Raw genomic sequence first — 24,029 nt, 5'->3', positions numbered from 1 at the left:
ACTTGAGGCAACAACTCATCCCCAACCCGGAGGAAGCAATCCATCATTTTCTGGTAGAGAACCATGGCCTCAGACTTGGAGGTGCTGACTCTCATCCTGGCCATTTCACACTCAGCTGCAAACCACCCCAGTGCGTGCTGGAGGTCGTGTTCTGATGAAGCCAACAAAACCACATCATCTGCAAAGAGCAGAGATGCAATTCTGAGCTTCCCAGAATGGAGACACTCCTCACCTTGGCTGCGCCTTGAGATCCTGTTTATGAATATCACAAACAGAATCAGAGACAAGGGACAACCTTGGCCCTCAAATACAGTCTGGGGCATTTACCATTCCAGAGAAATGTGTTGCATAATCTGTCAAAATGTTAGAAATACTTTAGGGGGATGTTGATGGGAAGTGACTGTAATAGGTAGTAAAAAAAATTTTTTTTACTTTATTGCCAGTCATGTAAGATAACAGGCAATTAACAATGCAGAACATAATCACCTTGTGATTGGGCTTCACTTGACATACATGCATGTATATATGACATAACACCGTACATGGATAGAACACACATACATACTATACCTACATAGATTCAAAACAATACAGTACAGTACAATGCAAGTTTCCTAGCTATGGTAGCTAATAACTGGTGTCCATCTCCTTATAGAAATAGGCTGTTTAAATTGTAGCTGGGCAGTCATGCGTTCCATCATGTAGACGTGCTTGACTTTTTGCAACCATTGAGTCATTGTGGAGGGGTTAGCTTCATCCAATTTATTGTAATTTTTTTGTTGTTGCAACCATCAACAAAATATGCAGTATATAGCACTGGTCTGTGGTAAACAAGTGCTTATGTGATATTTCCAATAGAAACAATGGTGGGTCTAGGGGAATGTCCGTTTCCAGGATTTTCTCCATTTCTTCTTTGACATTTTTCCGGAATGTTTGTATTTTTGGGCAGTCCCAGAATATGAGTATGGACTCCGACCATACCGCAGTCTCACCAGCATTTGTTGGTAGAATTGTTTTTAAAATCACAAGCGGTCAGTGGGGTCGTAAAGAACCTCATTTTAACCTTCCAGTCAAATTCTTTCCATAACTGGCTCACAATCCCCTTATGACAACTTGAGCATATGTCTTCCCAATCGTCATCGTCCACTATTGTATTCAACTCCAGTTCCCATTGTCCTTTGATATGTATAGTGGTATCTGATGTGTCTAACACTAGCTTTTTGTATATATGGGATATTTGTTTTTTCGTTAATATGGGGTGTTCAAACAGCTGTATGAATTGGGTTTCTATATTTATTGGTTCTCTTTTAATAACATCCCGGTCTGTATTTTCTGTAATATAATGTCTAATTTGTAAATATCTATATAGGTCACATAAGGTTAAAGCAAACCTGTCTTGGAGTTGTGGAAAGATTTAAATGTATTCCCATCAAACAGTTGATTAATTGTCTTCAACCCACTTTCAGCCCATCTTTTATAATCATTATCCCACATACAGTGCTGCTTGAAAGTATGTGAACCCCTTGAGCAGTTTAGATGTTTCTGTTGTTTTACCATGCTTTTCTTATTTTATCATCACCAGTTTTTATGTATGAAATGTCAGATATATGTTTATCAGTTGCATGTACTCGTTTAGTGGGACTTGTTTAAGTAGCCCAAAAACTATATGAAACATGGAATTAGTGTATGTGCAAAAGTAAGTGAACCCCCAGCTGCATTGGTTAAGTCAAGCAGGTAACAGACTGTGGTGAAACACATTTGGGTGCTTAATTAATCATTTAAGCAGACCAATGAAATGAGACATCTTTGAGAAAGGGTTTGGCCTGCACTAATTAAAAGAGAGAGGAAACCAACCAAACCACTGTGGTCCCATACAAATCAACAATGCCGAGAGCAAAGGAGATATCCGAGGACATGAAGAAGAGGGTAGTGACAGCCCATCAGTCTGGGGAGGGATATAAGACCATCTCCAAAAGATTCCAGCTCCATCCATCCACTGTAAGACAAATAATTTACAAATGGAGGGCCTTCAACATGACAGCAACTCTGCCTAGAAGTGGACGCCCATCAAAACTATCACCCAGAAGCACCAGAAAAATAATAAATCCGGTAAAGGCCAACCCACACATCACCTCTAGAGAGTTGCAGACCTCTCTGGTAGCATCTGGGACAAATGTGCATGCGTCTACAATCAGACGAAAATTGAATCGCCATGACATTCATGGGAGGGTTGCTAGAAGGAAGCCTCTGCTCTCAAAAAAGAACAAAGCTGCCCGTTTCAACTTTGCCAGAGAGCACTTGGACAAACCAGAGGCCTTCTGGAAGTCCATTCTCTGGACAGACGAGTCCAAAATAGAATTATTTGGTCATAATCAAAACCAACAAGTTTGGGGGAAAGCCAACACTGCATATGAAGAAAAGAACCTCCTCCCAACAGTGAAGCATGGTGGTGGAAATGTGAAGGTCTGGGGCTGCTTTTCTGCTTCTGGACCTCGACGACTCCATATTATCCAAGGAACCATGAATTCTCCGGCACATCAACAAATTCTTGACCAGAATCTCCTGCCATCAGTCAGGGAGTTGAAGCTGGGACGAAAATTGATTATGCAACAAGACAATGACCCAAAGCATTCCAGCAAAACTACAAAGGAATGGCTTCAGAGAAAGAGGATTCAGACTCTGGATTGGCCCAGTCAAAGTCCGGACCTTAATCCAATTGGAATGTTGTGGCGAGACCTGAAGAAGTTGGTACATACCAGATGTCCCTCCAACCTCTCTCAACTGGCTGAGTTCTGCAAGTAGGAGTGGGCAAAAATCCCCATAAGCAGATGCGAGAGACTGGTTAGTGGTTACAGAAGACGTTTGGTTGAAGTAATGGCCTCAAAAGGAGGAGCCACAAGCTACTAATACAAGGGTTCACATACATTTGCACATGTTAAATTTTCAGTTTTTGTGAAATAAACCACCTTTGTTGAATTAAATAATTAAAATATATCTCTTTTTGTGTGTGTGTCCATTATTTGGAAGGTGTGCTTTACAAACCGGGATTTGGATGTATGTGTAATAAGCTTATTTTAATGTTTTTTACAAAAACAGTGACCATGTCTGGAGGGTTCACAAACTTTCAAGCAGCACCGTAGATGGGAGAAACTCTATATTTCCTACTATGGGCATGGCCCTTCACAAAGCTGCAGCTCCCTTTATTTGCTTTTGGATTGAGGTCCAGACCTTCAGTGTATGTTTAATCCATACTTTATTTATTTTGATCTTTCCCGAGACTGTTGGCTAAGAAATTGAAGAGTCGATAATGATGCTCCTAGTAATGAGTTTTGCTCAGTAGAAACCCATCCAGTCTCTAGCTCCTTAACAACCCAGGCCACTACTGCTCTGAGCTGGGCTGCCCAATAGTAAAGTTTTAGGTTGGGTAAACCCAGACCTCCTTTCTCTTTTGTTGACATCAATATTTTTATCTGACTCTTGGTCTCCTGTTTTGCCAAATGAATTTTGATATTTGTTTTTCTAACAACTTAAATGTGGATTGTGGTACTAATACAGGAAGGGATTGAAATAAGAAAAGTAATCTTGGTAGAATATTCATTCTCACTGATTCTATCCAGCCAAAAAATGACAGAGGCAGTATATCCCATCTCTTTAAGTCTTTATTAATTTCTTTAATCAGTTTGTCATAATTTGAGGAGAATAATTGCGCAATCTTAGGTGTGATAACTACACCAAGATGTGGATCTTGTGAAAGAGACCAGGTCATCTAATTGGGAAGGCCATTCCCCAGCTATCATTACGGCTTCAGATTTGTTCGTATTGACCTTACACCCTGACATTGCACTATACTCATTAAGGCTATGTAAGAGGGTGGGGACAGAGGTAACAGGGTTTTCTAAGAATAATAATATATCATCTGCGAGTAGTGCTAATTTGTGTTTATCATTTCCTTCATCAGATATTCCCTGTATGTGGGGATTAGTTCTTATTAGTTCAGGCAGTGGTTCGATGCTGAGTGCAAACAAGGATGGAGTTAGAGCGTCCCCCTGGCGGGTCCCACATCCCAGAGGAAAAAATTCAGAGCAGTGTCCATTTGGTAGTTAAATTTTGGTATGCAATTCATTTCAAAGACATTGGCCTTCCCCACGGAAAAAGATAAAGGTGGGTCCATCTCTCAATGTCATTCTTGAATTTTTCCAGGAGAGGTTCAAAATCATACGTGCAAGGTCTAGAAGCTGTTGGGGGAATGTGATACTGAGATATTTAATGGCGATGGGGGGCCATGTAAAATCAAGCTTAAACAAATTTTTGGGGCAGTAGGCTGTTAGAGGAAGTGCTTCAGATTTTGCCCAATTGACCTTTTATCCTGATGATTTAGAATACAGATTAATCGTTGTATATAGACATGGGAGAGACCGTTCAGGTTCTGTTATATAACTAATGTATCATCCACATACATCATTAGTTTATGTGTGGAGACACCTATCTGGATACCAGGGAATTTTGGGTCATCACGTATGGCTGCTGCTAGAGGTGTGAGTGCTAGTATGAAAAGCAGGGGACTTAATGGACTTCCTTGTCTTTCGCCACTGCTGAGTTCGAATGATTGTGAGAGAACACCGTTAGTTAAAACTGATGCCCTGGGGTGGGTGTAAAGAAGATTGGTCGAGCCTAAGAATTTAGTGCTAAAACCAGAGGATTCCAGGGTGGAAAACAGATACTGCCGTTCGTTCCACCCTGTCAAATGCTTTCACTGCATCTAAGGAGAGAGCAGTTGTGGGGGAGTCTTTACTGCTTGAATCCCACATTATATAAATTAAATGTCTAAAGTTATTGGCCAAGCTGCGAGATTATATGAAGCCCATTTTGTCTGGATGTATCAGCATAGTTATCACTTTATTGAGTCGGGCTGCAAGGATTTTGGCAAGGATTTTGGCAAGGATTTTATTCTCACACCTAATCAAGCTGATTAGGTGTGATAGGTCTGTAGCTTTTGCAGTCAAGGGGATCCTTGTCTTTTTTCAGTATCAAGGTAATGAAGGCGTCGGACCAAGAGGGAGGTAGGCTGCCCCTGTCCATAGCCTGGTAATACATATCCAGAAGTTATGGGGAGAGCTCTCCTACATAGGACTTGAAGAACTCTGCTGTGAAGTCGTTAGGGCCAGGAGCTTTACCAGATGGGAGATTTTGGATAGCTTCAGTTATTTTTTTCAGTAGTGACTGACTGATTAAGTGAAGCCACCTGATCCCCTGACAGGGTGGGAGGACTGAGGGAAGTCAGAAACACATCTATCTCCTGCCTATCTATATGAGTCTCAGATGAATAGAGGCTGATGTAGAAATCCCTGAATGCTCCATTTATCTCATTGGGCTCAGTTAATAATGCATCTCTTTGTACCCTTAAAGCTGGCATTGAGTTTAGAGCCTCTTCGTTTAATGTATTTCCCCTCAGCATGCGTCCAGCCTTGTCCCCCTCGTCAAACAGTTTTTACTTAGCCCTAAACAATTCAAATTCAGCTTTATGGGTTAAAATGGTATTGAATTCATGTTTGAGTCTGGTTAGGGCATCAAATTGGTAGAGGATGGATTTTGTTTAAAAGTATTCTGAGCCATGTTAATATTTTTCACCAGCTCAAGTTGCTTGGTGATGCTAGTCTTGTTTTTTTCTTTCTTTTTTTTTTTTACAGAAGCATGTTGTATGATGTGGCCTCTGATGAATGCCTTTAACACTAGAACGACCGGGATTTCACTCCTACCTAAAACGACCATGGGCGATCAAAATGACCGCCGGTTTTTAAACTCTATATTCTGTCACGATAAATACCCAATTGAGATATTAATGCATTGCATATGTTAGTATGTCTGTTAGGAAATGACTGACACCAAAATTAACATTTTAACAATTATAATCCTATTTTAAAGAAATTTAAACTTCAGAGAGACATGGTCGAACTTGAACAGAAAATTGAAAAAGTGAAAATGTTACCTGAAAAACAATACAGAAAACACATCTTGCTAATCTAACAAGCGTAATAAGGCCTATAAAACGTGAATTGCAAAAAAGAACTGAAAATAACCATTGAAACAGTCCCAAACAACGACCAGAACTAAAAAACTACTAGAACGACCACGGGCGGTCAAAATGACCAACGGTTTTTAAACTCTATATTCTGTCAAGATAAATACCCAATTGAGATATTAATGCATTGCATGTTAGTATGTCTGTTAAGGAACGACTGACACCAAGATTAATATTTTAACAACTTTAATACTATTTTTCAAACAATTTAAAATTGCCGCTGTCCAACGCCTGTAACTACTGCAACACCTCAGTGGTAGTCATAGGGAAACATAGGGAAAACTAAGGAAGTAATCATTGACTTTAGAAAGACCAGCACCCACCATACCCCCCTGACCGTCGCTGGTACAGATGTGGAGAGAGTCAGCAGCGCTAAGTTCCTGGGAGTGCACATCACAGAGAACCTCTCCTGGTCCTCACATGTCAATGCGCTCTCCAAGAAGGCCCAGCAGCGTCTCCACTTCCTGCAGCATTTGAAAAAGACAAGTCCCCCCTCACCATCCATCCTCACTACATTCTACAGAGGCACCATAGAGAGCATTCTGACCAGCTGACCACTGTCTGGCATGGGAACTGCAAGGCCTCCGACTGCAAGTCCCTACAGTGGCTAGTAACGACAATTTGAAATATCATAGGAACTGCTGTCCCATCCATCCAGGCCATCTGTGATGCACAGTGTACCCAGAAGGCCCCCAGCATCACGAAGGACCCCAACCACCCTTCCCACATCCACTTCACCCTCCTACCGTCTGTTAGGAGGTACCGGAGCATCCGGGCTGCCTCCACCAGACTATGTAACAGTTTCATTTCTCGGGCTTCAGGCTGTGAGGTTCTTCAACAGCCTGAACATTCAGACCTTCCTCACAATGACTTTTTGACCTTCCTTTTGCACAATTAACTGCACTCTCACTCTAAACAACACACCAATCTGCACAGCTATCGCTGCCAGAAACTCAATGTCCTTGTCAGGTGTCCTTGTGATGTTTAGCTTTGTGAAGTCCTTTTTTTTTTATTTGTTGCGCATTATTTGTTTTTATGTGGCAATTTGGTCCGTGTGAAAGCCAATCTTGTTCCCCGTATGTATGAGACATGCATATGTGGAAATTACAATAAAAGCAGTCTAAGTCTAGAGACTCTTTATTTACGTACATCCAGTTAGGAGGCTGGAGTTGAATCTCCACCCAATGGAACGAGCCGTTTTATTAAACAGGAGCATGCTTGAAGTGACAGTTTGAGAAAAGAAATCTAATTTTGACAGCATACCGTGAGGAGATGAGTAAAAACTATAGCCTTTAGAGGAAGGGTTAAGCAATTGCCAGACTGCAACAAACCCAGAGTTCTTATAAATGTCCTGTAAGGCTCTGACTTATCTATTTGTATGAGAGGCAGGTGGGTTCTGGTCTAAAATATGACCTAGAATTAGGTTGAAGTCCCCCCCCCCATTATAACTGAATAGTTCCCTAAATTATGTAGTTTAGACTCAAGTTTCTCAAAGAAGGCGGGGTCACCAGGATTTGGGGCATAAATAGGAAATTAACAGTAATGCTGCTGTTGTACCGGACTGTTGTGGTGAAGAGGGAGCTGAGCCGGAAGACAAAGCTCTCAATTTACCAGTCAATCTTAGTTCCAGCCCTCACCTATGGTCATGAGCTTCGGGTAGTGACCGAAAGGGTGGGATCACAGATACAAGTGGCTGAAATGAGTTTCCTCTGTAGGGTATCTGAGCTCAACCTTAGAGATAGGGTGAGGAGCTCGGACATCCGGAAGGAGCTCAGAGTAAAGCCGCTGCTCCTTTGCATCGAAAGGAGCCAGTTGAGGTGGTTCGAGCATCTGATAAGGATGCTTCCTGGGCACCTTCCTTTGGAGGTTTTCTGGACATGTCCAACTGGGAGATGTCTGTGAATGTTCTCATTCATCCAGGTCATGGTTATCCAAAGGAGTTGAATCAAGTGCGACTGGACTTGGTATATATCCGTGAAGACGTTTTGCCTCTCATCCAAGAGGCTTCCTCAGTTCGTGCCTTTCTGACTAGACCAAGCTAGTCTAGATATATACCAAGTCCAGTCGCACTTGATTCAACTCCTTTGGATATCCAACTTGGAGGAGACCTAGGGGTAGACCCAGAACTCGCTGGAGGGACTACTTGTCCAATCTGGCCTGGGAACGCCTTGGGATCCCCCAGGATCCCCCAGCACAGATTGAACTTTATTGTTATTTTTCTAGCTGTGATTTTTTAAAATTTGATTTCATTTTTCTCTGTTTTTGAAAAAGCACACAGACAGTGACAAATGTCACAAAAAGAGGTTTGATAAAGTTGAAGTGGAACTTGTGTTTGTTATTTGCACAACAAAAATTACTGAAAGAAAAGTGAAAGGAATGTTCATGATCTTGTTGTTATTTAAATAAAGTTAAACTTGGCCATTTTGTTGGGGCGGGTGGCATGAAAATTTTTCTTCCTCCAAAGAGGGGCATGACAGAAAAAGTTTGAGAACCACTGCTCTAGACTATTGCTGTCAAATAAAGGTGGAAAATGCCAAAAAAAAAAAAATTGCGAGTAAAGGGCCAGGGGGTCAATAGAGTATCACAATATGGACTGAGCAGAGTCTGTTCATGGCAAAGGGAGATTGACGTAGAATGAGAGCCTCAAAAGATTGGAATTTAGGTGCAAGTTTAGAAGTTAAATTGAAAATACATTTATATATTAAGGCGAAACCCCCACCTTGTTTATTTGCCAGAGTTACATGGGCATAAGTATAGTCAGGTAGGGAAGCTTCATTTAAGGGAAGGAAAATATTTGGTTTCAGCAATGTTTCAAATAACTAAATCATATTAAAACTATGTACAAGATTCAGATCATTTATTAGCTAGGCTTTTGTTGATAGTGGGGGTGGCGCAGTGGTTAGCGCGGTTGCCTCACAGTAAGAAGATCCTGGGTTCGAGCCCCGGAGTAGTCCAACCTTGGGGGTCGTCTCGGGTTGTCCTGTGTGGAGTTTGCATGTTCTCCCCATGTCTGCGTGGGTTTCCTCCGGGGGCTCCGGTTACCTTCCACAGTCCAAAGACATGTAGGTCAGGTGAATCGTCCATACTAAATTGTCCCTGGGTATGAATGTGTGTGGGTGTATGTGTGTATGTCGGCCCTGTGTGACAGTCTGGCGGCCTGTCCGGGGTGTCTCCTTGCTTGCTGCCCAATGATTGCTGGGATAGGCTCCAGCATCCCCACGACCTGGAGAGCAGGATAAGCGGTTCGGAAAATGGATGGTTGACAGTGATCTGATACTTATGAAACCAAATTTAAGCATCTTGTTGAAGTGATCAGTAGTAGGCAGAACTTTAGAGCTACCAGCGGGTGAAATATTAATTGAAATTAGACACCTTGTATTATTCGTTGACAATTTTGACGACCTACGCTTTGGATGATATGTGGTCCCACTTTTGATAACATTAGATGTTTGGTTTAATAGTCTATTAGATACTTTTGTTGCACATTTCACCACCACCAGTGGTAGGAATGATTTATTAGATTATTATGATTTACACATTTAGGAGAGGAGAGCTTGGGAGCAATACAGCAGGGTAGGGAGGACGGTCTCAGTGTTATAGACCAAGCTGTGAGTCTGATAATCTATACTATGAGAATTTCCCCAACTAAATATATTAACTAAACTAGCTGACTCCACACCAGGTTTAAATCTAGCAGGCTCTCTAATCACCTGCAACCCGCTGAAGGATAAGTCCCTAGTGTCAAACTAAATGTAGACAGCTATCTATATTGTTAGACAAAAGAGCAGTGCCATCCCCAGCAGGGTGAATGCTATCCGCTTTCAGCAGTTAAGCGTGGCCCAAAAAGAAGGCCAGTTATCAACAAAACGGAATCCCTGCTCATTACAGTAACAAGCCAGCCAGCAGTTCATTTGAGGTGAGTCTACTGTACATCTCATCATTACCCCTCACGGGTTAGGGATCAGAGACAATTAATCGATGCCAACACATCTTTCTGGCCAAATCAAGTGTCCTGACTAGGCTGGCTTTTGTGATCTGCGATAGGTTCATCCTAGCATTATTGGTGCTGACATGAATAACAATTTTGCTGAAAATAGTGGTGCTGTGTGCCTGGGTTCCCAGTTTCTTCCTCTGTGATGCCAGCACCCTAAGGTTATCCTTCATGTCGGAGACTCTGGCCCCAGGTAAACAGTGAATCAAGGGTGGCGAAGCTAATCTGATATTGTGGGTAATGGAGTCTCCTATCCACTAGTGTGCATTGCTTTACTATGTGCACAGGAGCGGAAGAGGCACGCTGGCCAGTAGGACTACCAATAGCGCTGGTGAGCGGCGAAAACCGGTTTGCATTCGGGAGAGGTGACCGCAGACTAAGCCACACGACTGGTGGCTTGCTCTTGCGAGCCTTCCCATGCTGGTAAACCGAGACAAATTCTGCTGCATCTGCCGACGGAGGCTAAGCTAGTGCCAACAATAGCAGACCTGCTGTCAGGCCTGGGGCTATGGCTATATGGAGTCCCTGTCACGTCTAATGTAATCCTAGCTGAAAGAAGCTGCTGTAACTCACGGACACATCTCTCTAGTAGAGAGAACCTATCCGTTGGAACAGTCACCACACACCATCCTTTTAATGAGGCTACTTTGACTTCAAATGCAACAGAGGTAACTGCCAAGCTAGGCTAAGCTCGAAGCTAGTAAACTAACTAGGAACAGATGGCTGCCTACTAACAACAAATACTACCAGTACTATCACTACTACCAGTAGTGCTAAAACTACTACTTTGGCTGCAACTTTGATTGTTGCTTTTGCGGCTTCTGGTGTTATTGTTACTACCACTCCAACCACCACCTCTGTTATATTATTCTCTCAGAGACTCAGACCCTTGACCTTTCTAACTTGGGGCTACTATGTATTTTTTTCCAACGTTATTGTTGGCTTTTCAGCACTGAACAGGTCACTGATGTAAATGAATATATTAACCATATTGGGATATTGAATTTATTTTTTTGGTAAACAGTTAGTTATATGTTCTTAGCAGGAACTTAACAGTAATAAACCCGTGCCTGTTCCAGGATCAGTTTCAGGAGGTGCTGCAGCTTAATGATGGCTCACATTTTAATATTTTGATTAAGATAATGGATAGGGCGGCACGGTGGCGCAGTGGTTAGCACAGTCACCTCACAGCAAGAAGGGTCCTGGGTTCGAGCCCCTGGGTAGTCCAACCTTCGTGGGTTGTCCCAGGTCGTCCTCTGTGTGGAGTTTGCATGTTCTCCCTTTGTCTGTGTGGGTTTCCTCCGGGGGCTCCAGTTTCCTCCCACAATCCAAAGACATGTAGGTCAGGTCACTCGGCTGTACTCAATTGTCGCTAGGTATGAATGAGTGTGTGTGCATGCGTGCGTGCCCTGTGATGGCCTAGCAGCCTGTCCAGGGTGTCTCCCCGCCTTCCGCCCAATGACTGCTGGAATAGGCTCCAGCATCCCCGTGACCCTGAGAGCAGGATAAGTGGTGCAGATAATGGATGGATGGATGGATGGATGGATGGAAGATAATGGATAGCTGAGCTGTAATTGTAGTTTCTTAAAAGAAAAAAATCCGTTTTTGCAGCAAAACTATTTTTGGAGTAGTACAAATACTATTTTTCTAGCTGTGATGTTCCAGCAAGCCAAACAATAATATAAAGAAAACTCAGGCTTTAAGCCTATATGTGAACTGACTATTTACTTAACAAGACCTGTTAAGCTGGCAGTCCAAGGTATAAAGAATTGTTGTGTGTACACGCAAGTCACTCTGACCTCAAGTAAATTGACCCTTTTCTGTTTCGGGCTTTTTCTACACATAAATGTTTTATTAGCCTTGTCAATAGCCAGGATCCTCAGAACATCCTCGGAGCTCACATCTTCAGAGATCCGTATCCAGGCACAAAGGTCTAGATTCAACCAGCGAAGCCCCAATCCCTCTGTGATCACTTTATCTTGGCCCCGAAAAACCCAGTCAGAGCTCAGCCCGCTAAAGAAAGCATTTCCTTATCCAGAGCTGCTGGCAGCAGCCGTATGGGACATCATCCAACTATTCCACTGCTTATTACCCAACCATCTTAAAGGGAAAGAGATTTAGAGTGAGGGGCAAATGCAATTACAACTCCTCTGAAGACCCGATCTTATTACGCTGGAGATCGTTGTGGTGGGTTTTTTCTTTCTTTCTTTTTTTTCCACCTCTCTCATTTCCTGTTAATGCTATTGAAATTTTCCACTCAACTTGTGTTTACAAGGGTCAAGTGTCCCACAAAACCCCAGCACTCTTTTCAGAACAGCCCTCAGCAGAGCAGTTTCCACACTCCTTGTGCTTCTTCTCGAAGACCTGAGTTGATTTGTTTTGTGATCCTTGGAATTCTTTGAATGATTCCGGTTTTTTGGAGTGTTATTTTATGTCCCCCCCTTGGCTTGCAACTGTTCCCCTGGAAAACTGTTTACGGACCTGCTGATAATTGTTCCTTAAAAGACACTACTTTTGGGTCGCCCCGGTAGCCAAATGGTTACAGCGCATACTGCAACATCCCTGGTTCGATTCCAGTCAGTGACCTTTGTTGGATGTCATACCCATTTCTCTCTACCCTTGTTTCCTGTTTGCCACTTCACTATCCTCTGTCCAATAAAGTAAAAAATGCTTAAAAAAAATCTTTAAAAAAAAGACGCTCTTTTTAAGAGACTTTCAGCTTTATTGTTTTAACATCCTTCACAGACTGACATCATATTTCTTTGCAGGATACAGCCGACTTCCCAGAAGGAGTCCCATAGTTTACCAGGCTGGCTATGACTTTCACTTGTGATGATGCCGTTATCTAAATAAGCAAGGCTCATGCAACAATATTTTTGACCACCTTTAGCCACTGATGATGATGATGTCCTACCCAAATTAAATTGAAAATATCCCGTCATTGGTTTTCTCTTCTCTCTCTCGGTGATTTTTGACTCCTAAGAGGCAAGCAAGCAGAACATTCAGGTTCTAGATGTGTCCCTCCTTTTCTCCAGTAACTGCTGTCTTCAGGCTGTTCATGTAAAACAATACATTTTCTTATTGAGTTTCAGTAAAAACGGTTCATAATTTCCGGGCACTTCAGCAGCAAAGGATTGGTCAGGATGACCCCTTTAGAACTTCCTTTTATTCAAGATAAATCTTTTCTTGTTTTGTTGTTTTAACGTCAACCTATTGCTGTACACCTGTCTTTGTGCCCCCCCCTACCCAACCCCCCCAGATGTTTGAGGAGGATGGTCGGCAGGGGGTCAGTGGCTGGATGTCCAGTTGGCTAGGAGGCAGAGCAGTACAGAGCGTCCCCAACACCCCTGAAAGACCCACCCGTGACCAGAGCCTTGACTCGGTAAGAACAGCACCGGTGACTTTTCCATCAAGCTAATTCTTACCTAGTTTTGAAGTTGTAAATAAGAAAAGCTCAATGGAAATATGGGGGGGTGGGGGTGTGAGAAATTGATCTTTGGGATTGCAATAACGTTTTTACACTCACTGCAGCTGGAAAAGTCGGCGTGTCGGATAAAGACATTACGTGATAAAGATGGGTGGAAAAGGAATCTTTGTATTTCTCTTGACAAGTAATTCCTTTCAAAACCCTCCTCCTCAGTTTAGCTGCATGTTTTTGATGATGTATTCCTGCGCACAGGGGAGAGTATTTGTTCAGTGAAACTTCCAATTTTAGGAAGCACAAATGGTAAATGGACTGCATTTATAGAGCGCTTTCCTAGTCTACCGACCACTCAAAGTGCTTTACAATATATGCCTCCCATTGACCCATACATTCATACACTGATGGTAGAGGCTGCCGTGCAAGGCGCCAGCCTGCTTATAGGAAGCAAGTTAGGGCTTTAGTTTCTTGCTCAAGGACACTTCGACACACTCTCTGGCGAAGCCAGGGATTGAACCAATGACCCTCCGAATCCTAGACGACCCACTCTACCTGCTGAGCCATGTCACCCCGAGCACACCTGATTTGCATTTGAAATTTTGGGGCTTTTCAAAAGTCGGCTCAAAATTTGATTATTAATTGGCAGGAAAAATCTGTGCCACATCGTTGAGCCAACACACATGCATTCAGATGCGCACATACGCACATATATAGCTATATATATAGCTATATATGTGCTCTTATCCCCAGCATGGATATGGGGTGTACAACAGAAATGTCCACTAAAAATACACACACTCACACACACAGTGCACAAAAGACACAAACTCACACAAACCATGAAGACAATTATGCTCACTCTTAAACTCTCACACATGTCATACTCTTACTTTCACGCTCAGGGTGGCTGAATGGCCCAGTGGTTCTAGAGACATATCGGAAACCAGTAAGTCCAAGTTGTGGCTACCTATTAGCAAGCTTTGAGCCTGCTCGTGTGTCCACAACAGAGACACCAAATCTTTGCAAACTCCGGGGGTGCTGTTCTGTAGCTCACCCTGGCTTGGACGGTTGGTGGTTAGCACTGTTGCTGTACAGCACAAGGGTCATGGGTTTGATCTCAGCTCATCTGTTAGGGGTGCATGTTCAGCCCGTGTTGGCATGGGTTTCCTCTACGTACTCGGGATTCCTTCCACAGTCTCAATACACGCGTGCTAGCTGAACTGGAGACTCTAAATTGCCCATAGGTATGGATGGTGTATGAGTAATTGGGTGTGTTGGACAGGAGACCGGTCCAGCGTGTCTCCCTGTCTTCCATCCTATGCCTTCTGGAACAGGTTCTCGCTGCTCTTGCGATTCTGAATGTATGATAGGGGGCTATAGAGAATGAATAAATGAGTGTTCCTGCACTGACCTGTCCTTTTGTTTATTTGAATTACAGTCCTTCTCACAGATGTTTGTGAAGTTCCTGGAGGTGGAGTCGACCCCGACGTTGCCAGCACCAAAGCTTTCGATCCTTGACATTAAGCCTCTGAGTGCCCCACCGCCGCCGCGGAGGACCTCCAGCACTGCCCCCAACCCCACCACAGGTACATGACCCCTGTGGCAATGACCTCTACCTCCACATTTCATTCACTCAGTTGCCAAAGTACGTATGTCAAACCAGAGGCAGCTGCATTTACCCTTCATACAGAAAGGTGCTTATTCCCAATACCTTTACTTAATTTTAAAAAGAGAGAAATTTATTTACAGATACTCAAATTGATCGTATTAGATAGCTTGATTTTTTTTTTTCTGTTACTTTAGAAGGCTGTATTTATGTTTGTGTCTTTACACTGAGCATTCCACCAAGTTAAATTCCATGTAAGTGCAAACTCACTGGGCTAACGGGAAAGAAATGTAGACTTGAACTTTAACCTCTGACCTCTTTGATTATCAGGAGCAGCGGGAGCCAGCAAGAGAACCAGCGAGTCCAACCCTTTCCTGGCACCCCGCTCCACCGCCGTTCCACTGCTGAGCTCGGCCGGTGCCGGGCCTGGGGGAGCTGGGGGTCACCTCCTGATGAAGCCCATCTCGGACGCCCTGCCCACTTTCACGCCTGTGCCGGTCACGGCGGAGGCTAGTGCCGGGGCCGTGCTCAAAGACCTACTGAAGCAGTGATTGACAGCATAACGTGCCTCGTTCTTCAGACTTGAATCTCGTGACAAAAAAAAAAATTGGCACTACATCGACCGAGTCCACTGAATATCAGTCATGTTGCTGCTCTTGCTTCAGCTGTCCTGTGCAATAATGACTCAACCACACATAACGATGAAACCTAGCCTGTTTTTTTTTTCTTTTCTTTTCCAGGAAGGAATAAAATCAAAATTCAGATGGAGTGCTCTGAGGAAGAGTGTCACAGGTGACCTTTGAACTATGCAACACATTCTCCCTTTACATATTACTGAAGCACTGTTACATTCTAAGTGTTGAACCAGGATGGGCTATTTAATGGTGTGCAGAGATTTTCAATGATGCAGCAGCCCCCCGTTCTAAAGGAAGAAAATAAAAGTTGTTGGCAAGCGTTTGGTTTCTGAAAACTCTTCCGTTCACGTTTCAAGCAGCGCAACACATTTTGCTAAGAAACTCGACTTGTGCGCATGGAGAGATGTCAGGGCATCCGGTCTGTTAGTATTTTTGTTTAACGTGCCGCGAGTAGCCCTTTCAAACTTACTCGCTGTGTGCGGGGCAGTCGCACGCATGTTGGTCCTGTGCAATCGTTGCCTCATCGCGAAACGTCTGGTTATTCATCAGGCACAACTTGTCTTTTTACTTTTCGATCCTCCGCGTTTAAATCTTTTCTCCTCAGCCGTGGAGTTTGCTCTGTCTGCAGCAATGCTCGCCTGCTACTCTTTGGCACCGCTTGCACTGTTCGGAGAGCTATGCGGTCCATTACATCTGCTAAAACCATACAAGCTTTTCTGCTAAGTCTTGTCGCTCCCAGACGGCCCGACTGTGATATGTGACATGGAATGGTAATTATAGATGTACTAGGCAGACTGTGGTTGATCAGAGGGTTTGACAGCTAGACGGCTCCAATGATTAAGTATAGCTTCATTATAAATATATGTAAATTCAAGGCATTTTTCATATTTATGGGGACTTGGGAAGTTCTGGAAAAACTAAGTGCCTAGATGTTTTTGCTATTTAGATAATTGTATGATCAGGATTGTAAATAATTGAATAAATTATATATATATATATATATACAAAATGTATAAACTGCACATTCGAGATAGTCTGCATAACGACGGCTGGTAAACCTTGTAACATGAGCTGTTCCATATTTTTGTATGGAAATTCCCAATCAGCTGCTGCCGCAGACTTAACGTTACAGTGTCCCCCCCCCCCCCCCGTGTGAATTGACACGGCGTAGAAACTGCTGTGCATCCAACCCGTAAACGAATGTTTTGTACTGTGTGTATAAAAGGAAAAGAAAAAATCATAACCGTGAACTTGGATGACCTGTAATCATTGTGAGTGCCACTCTTCTTAATTGGATTTTGCTGTTCAAGTTAAATAAAGGTACCAGTACCCACCATCCCACTACCACCTTGCACATGCGTTTTAGCTTTACCTCTTACAGAGCCTTATTGAGCCAGTGTGGGTTTTTGAGATCCGAAACAGCTGTTATCATGGGGGTGGGGTGGGGGGGGGTAATTGCTACACCAGATGTGCATTATCTTGTCCAGCAGTGTGCAGTAGGAGGGTGTGTGTGTGTGGGCCCCCCCCCCCAGGAACAGGGACCCATTGTTTATAAACCCCCCCCCCCCAATGACTAAGCAGACGGCAGTTGTTTTGTCAGGGCACATTTTGGCTGATGCCACCTGTCCTTTGGTGTCCCGGTGACTGTGTGTTTAAATGTGTAAGTGTTTGGTGTGTAAGTGTTTATTGTGTAAAGGTTTACAGTGGAAGTGTCAAGGGTGTACATGTTTAGTGTGTGTGAGAGTAACGCCTGTCCTTCGGTGTCCCGGTGACAGGGGCGGATCTACAGGGTGGCAACAGGGGTGGCAGCTGCCACCTCTGGGACACAGTCTTGCCACCCCATTTATAAATCAGATAATGTGTTTTTAAAGTACACTGCTCAAAAAAATAAAGGGAACACCTAAAAACACAATATAGACCTCGATGAATGAAATATTTCAGCTGAAAATCTTTATTTATTAGACAGAGGAATGTGTTTAGAGCAAAATAACCTAAGAATGATCAATGGAAATCAAAATCATTAGCCCATTAAGGTCTGGATTCAGAATCATACTCAAAATCAAAGTGGAAAATGAGAACATAGGCTGATCCAACTTCTGTGGAAATTCTTCAAGACGATTCAAAATGAGGCTCAGTAGTGTGTGTGGCCTCCACCTGCCTGTATGCACTCCCTACAACGTCTGGGCATGCTCCTGATGAGACGACGGATGGTCTCCTGAGGGATCTCCTCCCAGACCTGGATCAGGGCATCGGTCAACTCCTGGACAGTCTGTGGTGCGACATCGCGTTGGCGGATGGTACGAGACATGATGTCCCAGAGGTGCTCGATTGGATTCAGGTCTGGGGAACGTGCAGGCCAGTCCATAGCATCAATGCCCTCGACATACAGGAACTGCTGACACACTCTGGCCACATGAGGACGAGCATTGTCATGCATGAGCAGGAACCAGGGCCCACGGCACCAGCATATGGTCTGACAATGGGTCTGAGGATCTCATCCCGGTACCTAATGGCAGTCATGGTACCTCTGGCTAGCACGTAGAGGTCTGTGCGGCCCTCCAAGGATATGCCTCCCCAGACCATCACTAACCCACTGCCAAACCGGTCAAGCTGGAGGATGTTGCAGGCAGCAGAACGTTCTCCACAGCGTCTCCAGACTCTCTCACGTCTGTCACATGTGTTCAGTGTGAACCTGCTCTCATCTGTGAAGAGCACAGGGCGCCAATGGCGAATCTGCCAACCAAGATGTTCTCTGGCAAAGGTCAATCGGGCTGCACGGTGTTGGGCTGTGAGCACAGGCCCCAATTGTGGACGTCGGGCCCTCACACCATCCTCATGCATTCTGTTTCTCACTGTTTGAGCAGAAACCTGCACATTAGTGGCCTGTTAAAGGTCGTTTTGTAGGGCTCCGGCAGTGCTCCTCCTGTTCCTCCTTGCACAAAGGACCAGATAGCGGTCCTGCTGCGGGGTTGTTGTCCTCCTGCAGCCCCCTCCACGTCTCCTGGTGTACTGGCCTGTCTCCTGGTACCTCCTCCGTGCTCTGGACACTGTGCTGGGAGACACATCAAATCTTCTTGCCACAGCACGCATTGATGTACCATCCTGGATGAGCTGCACTACCTGAGCAACTTCTGTAGGTTGCAGATACCGCCTCATGCCACCTCTAGTGGCGAGGGCACTAGCAAAATGAAAAACTAACCAAAGATCGGCCAGAAAAGATGAGGACAGGCAAATGGTCTGTGGCCACCACCTGCAAATCCATTCCTGTTATAGGGGTTGTCTTGCAAATTGTCTAATTTCCACCTGGTGGAAATTAGACAATTTACCAACAGGTGAAATTGATTCACAAATCAGTGTTGCTTCCTAACTGGACAGGTTGATATCTCAAAAGTGTGATTGACATGGAGCTACATTGCATTGCTTATGTGTTCCCTTTATTTTTTTGAGCAGTGTATATTTTATGTACATGCATGGTGAAGGTCAATGAGACCCGCACCAAACTCACCTCAAACAGATTTAGAACCCCCCTCCGCCTCACAGGCGCGGATCTACAGGGTGGCAAGGGGTGGCAGCTGCCACCTCTGGGACACAGTCTTGCCACCCCAGGAAAAAAATCTCTAGATCCACCACTGCCCGGTGACTGTGTTGAAGTGTCTTTATGCATGCTCAACAGTCCTGGTAAAGAAATCACAGAAAGTTGAATCGGTTCATCTGGACACAACGTTTATTGACGGGTGACGTTTCGTCACCCGTCTAAGTGACCTCTTCAGTTTAAACTGATTTACACTGCAGGTACTCCGCTTCCGGTATGGGAAGATGGCGGCGCGGCCTCACCCAGCACCGTCCATGCGGTGTCTTTGTCCACGTCTAAGTTCGTTTTGTCTTCCCGTTTGATGGCCGGGGGAGCTTGGTCTGCTGCGTCCTGAGGGCCCAGGGACCGCGGCCCCGACCGGAGTTACGCCCGAGGAGGTAACACCAGGGGTGGTCTGACGGGAGGCGGAAGCGGGGCAGGCTAAGCTAACTGCTAGCCCACGCAGACCGGCGGTTCCGACAGTCATCCTGGCCGGCGTTCCTTCTCCAGGGCAGTGGGATTTTTGTGTACGCAAGTCCGTTTCGGATGCAATTACTGTCACCATTCACTAGCGCTACAATGGCCATGTATGCTATTCACAGAGGATTTGGGTTCGGTCTTTCGGACTTGGGCCGTTTCCAAGGGCAACGTGACGCCGGGCGCCATCTTCCAAGGATCAGAGTCATTGTTTAAAACGTTTCCTAGTATTAATGCTGTAATAATGTAACCGGTTATTTTCTTGCTCTGTGCGCGATTCGATACGGTGTGTATTGCACCGCAAGGCGACGTCACTAACCGCTCGGCTAAAGGGTCAGACCCATTAGCTAGGGACTAACGTGTCTTATTAGTAGTTTACACTATAATAATAATAATAAACTTTATTTGTATAGCACCTTTCATACATAAAATGTAGCTCAAAGTGCTTTACATTGAAAATAAGGGAAACAAAACTCAACAATACTGTAACGTGCATGGATAAGTAGACACGTTGGTCCTTGACTAACGGGTCGGACCCTTTAGTTGACTGGTTAACGTTGTCGCTTGTGGTGTGGGAGATACGGGTTCGCGTCCCGGCTGTGGCGGTACCCGGGCTGCCCCCTCTAATTTGCTACAATACCGATAAAATAAGTTGAAAGTAATAAAACGCAGACCTAGGCATGAAGCAAGGCAATAATTGATCGTTAATCATTCGTGTTGTAAACTACTAATAAGACACGTTAGCCGCTAGCTAACGGGTCCGAGCGGTTAGCGATGTCGCCTTGTGGTGCAGTACACCAGGCCACCCTGTGTTGCATGTGTAGGTGCATATGAATAACAGACAGAGTCGGGCTGTGTCGCTTAGTAACATGTATTCACCGGCTGTGCCCATAACAGAACTGAGGCATGTTACACAGGGCAAGTATACATCCATCAGTGCCCCCAGGGGGAGCTGTTGGCTGCACAACATTACCCTACAACATCTCCCTTCCTTTCGTAGAATACAATACTAAGTAATATAATGGATAGTATTACAACATTACCCTACAACACCCTGCGCCTCTTGGTTAAGTCCTCTATGTTCTTCCCTTCGTTTCTCTTCCAAGAAGGGAAAGAAAGAAAGCATAACCCATTCTCGAGTTTAATCGGTCTTTTGGACTTGGGCCGTTTCCAAGGGCAACGCGACGCGCCGGGCGCCATTTTCCAAGGATCAGAGGCCTTGTGACGTCACAACCGAAAGACGTTGTAAGATGGTGACAGATGTACTCTTAGGCCCCCCCCTCCCCCGGTTCAGGGATGGTCGTTCCCTCATCACACAGATGGCCTCTTTAACTCCCTGTTCAAACCAGGTCCCGCTAATCAACCAGTAGAGTCTTTGTCAAGGAACTTGATTGGGAGCAGTAGTGGATCTAGAGGTTTTTTCCTGGGGTGGCAACAGGGGTGGCAAGACTGTGTCCCAGAGGTGGCAGCTGCCACCCCTGTTGCCACCCTGTAGATCCGCCCCTGATTGGGAGACACGGGTGTGTAACTACTTGGTCGGAACAAAAACCTTCACCCCCACTGGCCCTTTCCGGATAAGATCGCCCGCCCCTGGTGTAGACCGGAGTCCTGGCCCGACGTGTTGGCTCTCCTGCGTTGTGCCATCCTCTTGGCCAGCGTCTGTTTAGTTTCCCCAACATACAGGTCACTGCCATCTTCCTGGGGCTTAACGGCCTACGCTACATTGCTCCGTTTGTGCCGGGGACCCGATCCTTGGGATGGACCAAGTTTGGTTGCAGTGAGTTTTGGGGTTTGAAAGCAACTGAGGCGTGATGTTTGGAAAATACGCGTCTCGACTGTTCCGACACTCCCGCCACAAACGGGATCACCACTGGCTTACTCTTAGACAGCTGCCGTCCTCCTCCTCCTCTCCTCCATCGGCCGGTGCACTGTCTGGAGCTGGCTTAGACAAACGCCCAGTTAGGAAGTGTGGTTACCCTAGCTGGGCGTTTGTCAGTCGTCGTTATGCCACTGTATCATTTATCAGGGTGGGGGTAGTACCTGCAGCAGGGTGGGGATAGTACCTGCAGCACTGTATTGTTTATCAGGGTGGGGATAGTACCTGCAGCAGGGTGGGGATAGTACCTGCAGCGCTGTGTCGTTTATCAGGGTGGGGGTAGTACCTGCAGCGCTGTATCGTTTATCAGGGTGGGGGTAGTACCTGCAGCGCTGTATCGTTTATCAGGGTGGGGGTAGTACCTGCAGTGCTGTATCGTTTATCAGGGTGGGGATAGTACCTGCAGCAGGGTGGGGGTAGTACCTGCAGCACTGTATCGTTTATCAGGGTGGGGGTAGTACCTGCAGCGCTGTATCGTTTATCAGGGTGGGGATAGTACCTGCAGCAGGGTGGGGGTAGTACCTGCAGCGCTGTATTGTTTATCAGGGTGGGGATAGTACCTGCAGTGCTGTATCGTTTATCAGGGTGGGGATAGTACCTGCAGCAGGGTGGGGGTAGTACCTGCAGCACTGTATCGTTTATCAGGGTGGGGGTAGTACCTGCAGCGCTGTATCGTTTATCAGGGTGGGGATAGTACCTGCAGCAGGGTGGGGGTAGTACCTGCAGCGCTGTATCGTTTATCAGGGTGGGGATAGTACCTGCAGCGCTGTATCGTTTATCAGGGTGGGGATAGTACCTGCAGCGCTGTATCGTTTATCAGGGTGGAGGTAGTACCTGCAGCAGGGTGGGGGTAGTACCTGCAGCAGGGTGGGGGTAGTACCTGCAGCAGGGTGGGGGTAGTACCTGCAGCAGGGTGGGGGTAGTAGCTGCAGTCAGCTGAGACTGGGGAGGTCTCTTACATGAGGGAGGAAACGTTTCCGCCAATAAACGCTGTGTCCAGATCAACTGGTTCAGCTTTCTGTCATGTGTCTTTAGTGTCTTTAGTGTCTTTAGTGTTTAGTGTGTAGTGTGTGAGTGTTTAGTGTGTAGTGTGTAAGTGTTTAGTGTTTAGTGTGTAGTGTGTGAGTGTGTAGTGTGTGAGTGTGTTGTGTGTAAGTGTTTAGTGTGTGTTTAGTATGTGTGAGTGTTTAGTGCGTGTAAGTGTTTAGTCTTTAAGTGTTTAGTGTGTGTGTGTGAGTGTGTAGTGTGTGAGTGTTTAGTGTGTGTTTAGTATGTGTGAGTGTTTAGTGTGTGTTTAGTGTGTGTGAGTGTTTTGTGTGTAAGTGTTTAGTGTGTGAGTGTTTAGTGTGTGTGTGTGTGTGTGTGAGTGAGTGTTTAGTGTGAGTGTGAGTGTTTAGTGTGAGTGTGAGTGTGTGTGAGTGAGTGTTTAGTGTGTGAGTGTTTAGTGTGTGAGTGTTTAGTGTGTGTGTGTGAGTGTGTGTGTGTGTGTGAGTGTTTAGTGTGAGTGTGAGTGAGTGTTTAGTGTAAGTGTTTAGTGTGTGAGTGTGTGTGTGTGTGTGTGTGTGTGTGTGTGTGTTTAGCGTGTGCTTAGTGTGTGTGAGTGTTTAGTGTGTGTGTGTGTGTGTGTGTTTAGTGTGTGTGTGCGTGTATGTGAGTGTTTAGTGTGTGTGAGTGTTTAGTGTGTGTGTGTGTGTTTAGTGTGTGTGTGTGTGTGTGTGCGTGAAATTGTTTAGTGTGTGTGTGTGTGCGTGAGTGTTTAGTGTGTGTGTGTGTGAGTGTGCGCGTGTGTGTGAGAGAGAGTGTTTAGTGTGTGTGTGTGTGTGTGTGTGAGAGATAGAGTGTGTAGTGTGTGTGTGTGAGTGTTTAGTGTGTGTGAGTGTGTGTGTGTGTGTGTGAGAGAGAGAGTGTTTAGTGTGTGTGTGTTTAGTGTGTGTGTGTGAGTGTTTAGTGTGTGTGTGTTTAGCGTGTTTAAGTGTTTAGTGTGAGTGTTTTGTGTGTGTGTGTGTGTTTAGTGTGTGTGTGTGTGCGTGAAATTGTTTAGTGTGTGTGTGTGTGCGTGAGTGTTTAGTGTGCGTGTGTGTGTGAGAGAGTGTTTAGTGTGTTTAAGTGTGCGTGTGTGTGTGCGTGTGAGTGTTTAGTGTGTGTGTTTAAGTGTGTGTGTGTGTGTGAGTTTTAGTGTGCGTGTGTGTGCGTGCGTGCGCGTGTGAAAGTGTGTAGCTGTAGACGGCGCTGCGCTTGCTGGGAGTGTGTGGCGCGCAGACCGATGCGCGCCACACACTCAAGAGTGGCACAATCGGGCGTCCCGCTAGCAGACCGCGCTGTGCCCGAGCTGAGGAGGAGGAGGAGGAGGAGGAGACCCCCCCCTCCCCTCCC

General features: G+C 45.3%; 1 protein-coding gene across 1 annotated transcript in view; it reads left to right on the top strand.

Annotated features, from left to right (window-relative positions):
- Positions 1 to 17,078, top strand: part of trip11 (thyroid hormone receptor interactor 11) — a 45,554-nt gene extending 28,476 nt beyond the window's left edge. Inside the window, exons 19-21 of the mRNA XM_056296487.1 lie at positions 13,330 to 13,452; positions 14,930 to 15,077; positions 15,428 to 17,078. Of these exons, the coding sequence (XP_056152462.1) occupies positions 13,330 to 13,452; positions 14,930 to 15,077; positions 15,428 to 15,648 (492 nt within the window). The 3' untranslated portion in view covers positions 15,649 to 17,078. The remainder of the gene's footprint in view (positions 1 to 13,329; positions 13,453 to 14,929; positions 15,078 to 15,427) is intronic.
- Positions 17,079 to 24,029: the final 6,951 nt, after the last annotated feature.

This window comes from Lampris incognitus, chromosome 16, assembly GCF_029633865.1.
Source record: "Lampris incognitus isolate fLamInc1 chromosome 16, fLamInc1.hap2, whole genome shotgun sequence".
Lineage (NCBI taxonomy): Eukaryota > Metazoa > Chordata > Actinopteri > Lampriformes > Lampridae > Lampris > Lampris incognitus.
The sequence above is the reverse complement of the archived record's forward strand: the minus strand, read 5'-3'. Positions and strand labels throughout refer to the sequence as shown.